The 9225-nt window shown below is 40.7% G+C and overlaps 1 protein-coding gene across 1 annotated transcript; it reads left to right on the top strand.

Moving 5' to 3' along the window:
- The first annotated feature begins 3578 nt into the window (after nucleotides 1-3578).
- On the top strand, nucleotides 3579-9208 carry LOC116328611 (proton channel OTOP3-like). Its single transcript, XM_031750435.2, has 7 exons — nucleotides 3579-4077; nucleotides 4158-4294; nucleotides 7029-7087; nucleotides 7185-7339; nucleotides 7494-8170; nucleotides 8466-8624; nucleotides 8711-9208. The coding sequence occupies exons 1-7, from the start codon at nucleotides 3693-3695 to the stop codon at nucleotides 8879-8881; spliced, it is 1743 nt and encodes a 580-aa protein (XP_031606295.1). The 5' UTR covers nucleotides 3579-3692; the 3' UTR covers nucleotides 8882-9208.
- The last annotated feature ends 17 nt before the right edge of the window (nucleotides 9209-9225 follow it).

Genomic DNA, 9225 nt, shown 5'->3' on the forward strand with positions numbered 1-9225 from the left:
GTAGGTGAGTGCAGTCCTTATATAACGAGTGACAGGTGAGCGCAATTAAGGCCAAGCACCACCCCCAATCAAAGGTGAGGAAAAGAAACAAGGTGCATCTGGTGAAGTGAATGTGCTGAAAGGTGAGCCTTTACAACAAACTCCATTGCGGTTTATTTCACACCTCAAACATTTAGTAAACAATTAAGCAAATACAAGTAAACGGCAATAAATTACAGGTAGTAATAAAATATACTACTAACTCTTTTACGCTACGTCCACACCTACACGGGTATTTTTGAAAGCTCAGCTGTTTCTATGCGTTTGGGCTTTTCGTCCACACGTAAACGGCATTGCATTCACCGAAAACGGAGATTATTTAAAACTCCTTTTTTGCGTTTATGTGTGGACGAGGATTACAGAGTTCGTCACGCAACAACAAAGGTATGTGCCTCTTTTCACGTCACGCTGTGCGCCACGTTATTGTTTACATGAGATGAATTGCAGAATAGCAGATAGAGACAAAATACTGTTAATCTGACTATCTGCAGGTTTTACACGCTTACATATACACACGCAGTTACTGTCCCTCCATTTAGAAAGGCAGAGGCGTCACGGTGTAATTATTTTACGTGTAGTCGTTTTTTTCCTGTGTAATAATATTCAACATTGCTATCAATACATTTTTCAAAAAATGCCTCTCTGTGCAAAATGGGTTTAAACACATAAACAGCTGTGGGATCCTGTTTGTCCGTGATTTGAACCGGGGGAACAAATTACGGCAGGATCAGCCTGATATTATTTGTATCCCGCTGTAACTTTACTGCATAAAGAGCTAACATGTCCAAAATGTCAGGAGTAGTTAGTTATTACAAGAAGTGTTTGTGAACTAAAAATCAAGAATGTGGGATCCTGTTTGTCCGTGATTTGGAGAGCACAGCGCTGCTCCCGACGCAGGGAAAACTAATTCTGCAGGGGAGACCTACCTTGGCACTTGTGCAGGTGAAGCCAAAGGGAAGATATGCTTCACCATATTTTCCTGTCTTTGGCTTGGAAGGAAGTTGGTTTGGAAACATATTTGGCTTTGCTTCATCTCCTGCATTCGTTTGTGTGGGAGCCCGGTCAAAAACCTGTCCAGTGTCCAAGCGCTCTTTTTTTTTTTTTCTTTTCTTTTCATACCGCGCCCCCCCTGCAATGGCTCTGCGCCCCCCCCCAGGGGGCGGGCCCCACACTTTGGGAACCTCTGACCTAACCCCAGCTTCTCTGACACAGTATGTTAAATCTTCGCATTGAATATTCAGTACATTGCAATGACTAACCATTCACTGCACCTACAGCGCCTATATGTTGTCAAAAATACACATGGGGAAACGTAGTTATTAATAAAATATATTTATATTGAAAACCAAGGCTGAAATTGATTCAGTTTATTAATTTCCCCTGTATGCTTTGCAGGGACTGTCCCAATAAATGTTGAGATCAATACAATAAATGATGTGGAAATAATTTTCACAGAGGTCATAAAGTTTTTAAATCCCTTGTGATATTTTGGCGGATGTTTACATTTTCAATTGATTTGTGTGTGTAGGTTTGTTTGTTCTTGACAACTTGGACTCCTCTGGGTGATAAGGACACACCTGCATCTGTTCCATATCATGTTCATGGAGGATGTTATGGCTTTGACAGCACTTGGTGTTAGCTTTTTGGCATCAGGCACCCACACAGGAAAACCTGCAACTTGGACTTCATGCAGGAAAAACTGCATGTTTGATTCTACGTCCTCTACTTTACCTCCTAATGTCTTTCTCCTTTGATGCACCATTAAAAATAATTTGAAAAAATTTATGCAAAATTTTTAACTTGTTTCATGAGTTATATTTCAGAGGAGTAAAGTTTTTTTTTTTAATATAAATGAATGATTTAAAAAAAAAAAAATTTGCATACATCGTACATGTGCAGATCGACGGATCACTAGTCCATATAGAGCAGGTGAATATGAATACTAAACTTTAGTTATATATTCAGCAGATATCAAAGTTCACAGCTGTCAAGCTTAACTGGCATTTCTGTTCAGCTTATGAATGCCAATCTAAAGTTAGTTCTCAAATTCCCAAGAATAACACCTGGCTGAATAATCCGTTCTGTGTGAGGATTGGTTGATCGTTTACAGTGTTTGTTTTTCTTCTGCTTGCTAAGGCTGAAAATAAAACCTCAGAAATGCTGACTCGAAAAACTCGAATGTCTTATTGCATTATTTAATTTCCAGGTAATGATATTACCTGGAAATATCAGTTCCTCTGGACATTTTTCCATTGGAGAGATTTTTACTACTCATCAAAGATGAGTGATTAAATGTTTCTCCCAATGATAACCATTGTCTCCAGTAAAATTAAATCAGCTATTTGAGAGCAAAGAAAGAGTTGTTAGATGCTGAAATGCTGACTAAAGCTGAGGGAAAGTTCCAATCACTGCTTTTACCCCACACATCCCCCTAACAGCTAAACCCTGTTTGCTGTTTGTGTTTTTATTTTCTGCTATTTGAGATTAGTTGGACCTTGTAAGTATAAGAACTCAGAATCATCTTTGAACACAAAGACGTGGTCTCATATGAGGACAATGGTTTTATTTTACAGCATAGCACAAAGCTGCCATATAATATCCCCATATAATGACACATGGTCTCAGACAAATCATACATGATCCAGCGTTTTACAAAGGATGCCAACTTTCTTCCTGTGAGCTGGTTGACCCTGCAAACCTTTACAGCGCTCGTGTTACTTTTAAACTTTTGATTACTTGTGTGCACTTCCTGCTTCGAAAGCATTCATTGTTTATATTCATCACTCTAAGATATCTGATTTTGAAGAGACCGGAAATGTGAGCCCTCCTATGTCATCTCTGCTCTTTGCTTTGGCAGAGGGCTAATATGAAAGCTAATGCATGAGCTAACAGGAAAGGGAAACACTGAGGAAATGGATTTGAAAATGAGGAGTGGACTCACCATATTTTATGTCACACATAAACCTTTGATTTTTAAATCCATTTACTTATTTCTCTTTTTAAATTGTATTTTTTAAAGATCTTTAAGGTTAAAGTGGTTTATGAAATTAGTTTTTTTTGTTGAACTGACTAATGCATATGCTTTGCTGTATTTTGATGCGCATGTCTCCTCTGGTCCTCCATACACAGCAAGCAGACAGCTTTGTGTCATTAAAAAGTGAAACTAAACATAATCAGCTGATCAAGTTATCGTTCCCACTCAACCAACATTACTGCTGCTTGAAGCAACGAAGCGATAAGAATGACGTCACACACGTAAGTCAGGTCCTGTTGCGGCTTGTTTGTAAACTCTGATACTTGTTGGCTGAAGGCAGGTTCATACATTTCAGTTCTGTAATGCTGCGGACTGACAAACACCACTTACAGGCCTTTAGATTAGATTGTTAGTTTTTTAAATTAATAGTTCATTAATTTTTCTGTTAAGTAAACTTTGTCCGAATTGCTCAGCAGGTGAATAAAGGACCAGTTTGCAAAGTAAATATGATGCATTTCCTGTGTAGGTGTGTTATAATCATGACCACACCTACGGCCGTCTGGGAGCCGTGGGAAGGCGCATTAGAGGACTGTCGCGCCCTGTCGGACGCATGTCTCCACGCTGAAGTTCAGCTGAAAGGAAAGGAAACAAGTGTCTTTTGAAGACAAGAGGAAAAAGCATGAGCACGGATCGTGATGCTGGAGACTTAGAGCTGGATACCGTCTGTGGGACACCTGAAAATCCCACTAGTGATGAACCGCTCCAGAGTTTAGACCATCATCAGACTCATGAACAGGAGCTGGACCCGGTGCTGCTGTGGGTTCCCAGTGGGAGACGTCTAATCTCTGGTTTGGTGGGTCTCAATGTGGTGCTGCTGGGAACCGCTCTGGTGGTCGGCGAAAACTTCAACCCCGAGGGTCTGAGCCACCAGGAGCCTGAGGTGTTCCTGCTGGTGCTCATGGGGATCAGCCTGATCTGGATGTTCTGGTACCTGCTGTGGGCCAGAAGACATCCGGATATAAGCCCGCACAGAGACCACCACGCCGGGGGGGTCCCTGTCATCGGTAAGTTCCCGTGTTCGATCTTCAAAGCAGACTGCTCACACGGTGCGTTTGGACTTTCTAACAGCGCTTTCATGTCGCAGTGGCCCTCCTGCTCTTTGCTGCCGTCAGCCTGCTGCTGTTCGTCTTCAGGGTCGGTTATTTGATGAGTACGAGGGAGTGTAAGCCTGCTGCAACGCTGATTTCACCGTTCATGGAGGCTCCTTTTCTCACTCTGCAGGTAAAATCCGAAGGCAGGCTGGAGAACTGGTGCAAGTTGTTACTGAGAGTGCAGGAAAATGCTGCAGCTAAACAGAAAAAAAGTGCTTTTCTTTTCTGCACTTAGACCAATCAGTCATCTCATGAAATTAAATATTTTATTTCACTATCTGATTCAAAGATGTTCAAGTCATTTGATGAAGAGAAACTCAGTAAAAGGATCAAATTTCTAACATGAAAACCGAAGACTTTCTCATTTCTGTGGCCAATAGGCAACACCGGTCAGCAGGCATCCTGCTGCAGGGATTATATCACCTGCACTTCAGCCAGTTTTACCTGTTGACTCCAAATCAAGAAAATGATGAGATTAGTCATGACATTCCAAATACTGGACGACTGGACAGCATTTAAAAAGCAAGTTTTCTCCAGAAAAAGTGAAGCCAAAATAAAGGAAGGCGTTTGTGTTGGTGCTTAAATCCGTGCGATGAGCAGGGATGGGTCGCTCGGGATATTCACATTTCGACACCGGGTCGAGTTTAGAAGCGCAGTGGTAAACTGCTCCGACACGTGGGTCAAAACGACAACGTCACGTGACCTCGGCGTTTCGACAGGTGGATCAATGCCGGGGAGGTGCCCAGCGCATCCAGGGGGCACAGGAAGTCTGAATATTTAGTCAGATTATAAAGAAGTGTGTAAAAACGGTGCACAAACCACAGTTTTCAAGCTCACGATAGGCGGTGAAAAGTGGAGCTCATAAAAAGTGAAACATAACCTTGTGATGCACAGTTCTTTTGCAAAGTGAAAAAAGTACCTGGACTTTTTACTTAAGTAAACATTAAAATCCCTTTAAGCAGCGTAGCAGATCACAGGTTGTATATCGAAACGCATTTAAAGTGACTGTACTCGTGAAATGACACTTCATGTACACGATAGGCAATTATTGGGCTGAATGTATGAATTTATTGATGTGCGTATATCTTTCATGTTGCAGCTGCTGATTTTTTTATTACTTTAATACTGTAATAATTGCACTCAGAATAAAAAGTGCATGGAAATACATAAATGAAGTACAAGTCTGGATTTTAAGGGGGAAAAAGTGATGAGGATATTTATGAGGTATAAATTGGTTCGTTGTGAGTTACACTGAGTTGCTAAGCACCTGAAAGAGCCCGAAAGAGCCTCGCGTATGTTAACAGAGGGAGAAAATAGTATTTACTGACAGTTGCAACTTGCTTTCTTTAACAATCTCAACGGTGTTCTTTCCTTGTTTGTTTCTAGGCAGATTTCTTACACAAATAATACATTATAGTTATTGGTGGTGTGGTATAAAATGCAGTTCTGTTTAGAATCGCGCAGAGCTTTTTCTTCTTGCCAAATTGTTTCACATTAATAGCGTTCTCAAGATTATTTATTCAGATTTATTTTTTGTTAAGTCCGGTCAAGAGGGACAGCAGAAACTGAGACGTATCAAATCACAGTTCTTTAAAGATTTTTTTTTTTTTTATATTTGCTAAAAAGGACTGGATTGAGTTTATGTAGGTTCAACAGTAGAATTACAATCGCAAAAACCGATCACTTATTTATTTTCTTTATAAACCTGGATGACTAAATTGTCCTTAGATATTAGAACACAAAGCAACCACAGAAACATCCAAAATGACTTTTGGGCACAGCTGCCTAAATACTTTGTATTTATTCGTGCTATTTTTGTCTGATATTAAAATGAGTTTGATCTGAAAGGTTTAAGTGTGACAAATATGCAGCAAACGCAGAGATTAGGAACTTCTCAATTAGATATTAAGACCTGAAACTGATGAAATGAATGATTAAAACTTGATCTCAGGTCCAACTTCAGGTGAACATTATGCTAATTTTCTCTTACATGCAGGTGGACTTCCTTTTCTATCAGGAAAAAAAAAGAGAAGTGGGTTTAAGGCACTTCTGCCTTAGATTTAACTTAAGTTAAATCTATGTACTTTATGTGTAATTTACTGTGCAGTCACAGACTGTAGGAGACTGCAGCTGTTCCAGTGAGTGAGCAGATATTGCTAATAACCATCATCTAATTATTTCTGTGACCAGATCTATTCTGCTAATTTCTAGCTCCATATTTTCACTCTTGAGCTCTACTAGAGTAGCTTTGCATGATTTTGAGTTCAAAATAATCCTTATTATAAGGAAAGGCTTTTGGGTCCACTGAGGATTCTAGTAGAAGGATGCAGCTTTGACAGCAGGCATTTGAACCAAAAACCATTTTTTAATAATGCTAGTTATAAAAACGGTGTCTCAGATATCGCTTATTACTTATTTCATTAATGTCATCATGTTTAGTGACTAAATCAAGTGTGATAGAGAGGCTGACACACTGGCAGTTAGGTACACATTAATGTTGTGAAACAGCAGAAACCAGTAATTGTCCTGGTAATTTTTATGAAATTAAAATTTTTTCTTTCATAATTTTGACTTTTTTTCCATAACTTTATTCATGGAAAAAACAGTAACTGATTAACTCTCAACTCAAACCTTTAAGGGAGCCAAACTAAACTTTTCCCATTTTTTTTGCTGTTCACTTTAAGTCAGGCGCTCTTCCTCGGGCTCATCTTTGTCCCTTTCACGTTAAGATTTCAGGTCATATGTCGGATGTTTTCTGTTACATAACTCCACCTTTCCTCTCCACCCTCCCTGACTTGAAAACAGACTTGTTGTCATTTCGGGTGTGTCCTTTTTGAATAACTGCACTTTTGTTCCTTTTGTAGACATATTTACTGTGGGCTCACTCCAAAGACTGCATTCACAAACACAAGATGATCACAAGGTGCACATTACTAAATTTAATGTATCATGCAATCATGCATCTTTTTTTTCATACACGTGTTACTTTGAGAAAGAGATTTCTAACTTCAGGTTTGCAGGTCTGGACTTATGATGATCCTCTCCACTGATCTACTGCTGTGGCTGAACGCCGTGACAGAGGACAACATCCACGAGGAGATCGAGCTGGGAAAACGAAACGGCCTCGCTGATGACGACACAATCCCACCTGGTGGGGACAGCTTGGAGTTAGCAGGTAGATACTGCAAGAAAGGCCACATTCACTCAGGATCCTAAGTTTGTATGGTTGAGCTCGTTTTATTCATTTATGACACACGACTTGCTAATGTAGCTGCAAGATGTATGCAAAGCTAAAAGGAATGTATTTAAAGTTCTCTTCCTTCCTGCAGGGAATTCAACCTGTCAGTGCAATGCGAGCGCAGCCTGCCTCGGCTTCAGGAAGGGCTTCGAAATCCTTTTTCCCTTCAACATAGAATACTACCTCATGGCAGGCTGCTTGATCTACGTGATGTGGAAGAACGTGGGCCGCATAACGGGTCCAGATCACCATGTCACTGAGAAGAAGACCCTATATATTGTGTGCACAGGTGGGATCACACTGGGCCTCGTGTTTGGGGGCCTGGTTCTTGCTGCAGGAGTGACTGCCTTCGTTCTCTATCAGGTCTATGTGAGCCAGCCGGAGTTTCGCCTCACCGCCTTCTTCATATTTTATGGCTATCATCTAGTCGTCATGCCCATCATGTCTCTGTGCTCACTGGTCGGGCTAGTAGTCCAAAGGTTAGAGAGGAGGGCACGTGAAGTTGGGCCCAATCCCTCTCGTAGGCTGGATGTGGTCCTCCTGATGGCGGCGGCCCTGGGCCAGCTCGCTCTGTCCTACTTCTCCGTGGTGGCAGCTTTGGGCATAGGCACCGATGGCCCTCTGGGGGACCTGGATCTGTCCTACTCCCTCTTGAGTCTGCTGGAGCTCATCCTCCAGAACATCTTCATCATCGAAGGCCTCCACAGGCACCCACACCTCAGCATCAAGAAGAAGAAGAAGAAGAAGCAGATGAGCAGTATTTTCAAGGTATTCTTTTTTTTTTTCTTTGTATGGTAACATTTTTAATATTGTTATCTTGTCCTAAATAACCTTTTCTGAAATGTCATCTTAGTTTCTGAAATATTGCAGTTTTATTGGTTTTCTGTCATGTTTTGGGATTACTTTTGCTGCTTTCTTTTGTATTTTCTAATTTTTATTGTTTTCTGTATTTTGCTTATTAATATGTTCTGAAATGGTTCTTTTTGTGCACCTCAGAGCTCCTGTACATTTTACTGATGTGTTGAGTCATTAAAATGTTTCATATATAAAAACTCTTTTACAGCTGAAGAAAAAAGCACAAGAGAACAAAAAGACAGATATTTCTCTACTGGAGGCCAAAATATCAGCGCCCCCTACTGTCCAGGAGCAGGAGGCGACAAAGCCCTGGGCCAAAAGAGTGAGACAAGAGATCTGCGCTTTCCTCATTCTCTCAAATATCATGGTACTCCTGTGTTTTATGAACCTGTTTTGAAAGAATATTTTAAAAATGTTCAGTATTTATATAACACGATGTTCCCTCTTCTTTAGCTGTGGCTGATTCCTGCATTTGGAGTCCACCCGCAGTTCGAGAACGGCCTAGGAAAAGAGTTCTTCGGCTTCACCACTTGGTTTATTATGATGAATTTGGGTCAACCGCTCAGCGTCTTCTACAGGATGCACTCCGTGGCAGCTTTAATGGAGCTGCTCATCTCTGCATGACACGCACAGACTCCATCCCTGTTAGACTGCACAAAACCAAAAACTGATTACTGAACACATAATCTAACTCAAGAACAAGCTCACCCCCCCCCATCATCAAACTTCATATTGTTTAAAATATGGAGATGACAGCACCTCTGAGTCTTCTGGCCTGTGCGTCCTCATATATATTTAAGGTTTTAAAGATCTTCTTTTTTCAAGTTTTAGGCAGATTTATTTATAGAGCAGCAGATTCAGGTCCACGGGATCTTTGACGAGATTCTTAAGATTTTTACCTTCCTGTCATCAGACATTGGAGCAGCAAGCACTCACATTTTTGGTAAAATAAATAAATGTCCTATAAA

Source organism: Oreochromis aureus, linkage group 8 (genome assembly GCF_013358895.1).
Source record: "Oreochromis aureus strain Israel breed Guangdong linkage group 8, ZZ_aureus, whole genome shotgun sequence".
In the NCBI taxonomy this organism is placed as follows: Eukaryota; Metazoa; Chordata; class Actinopteri; order Cichliformes; family Cichlidae; genus Oreochromis; species Oreochromis aureus.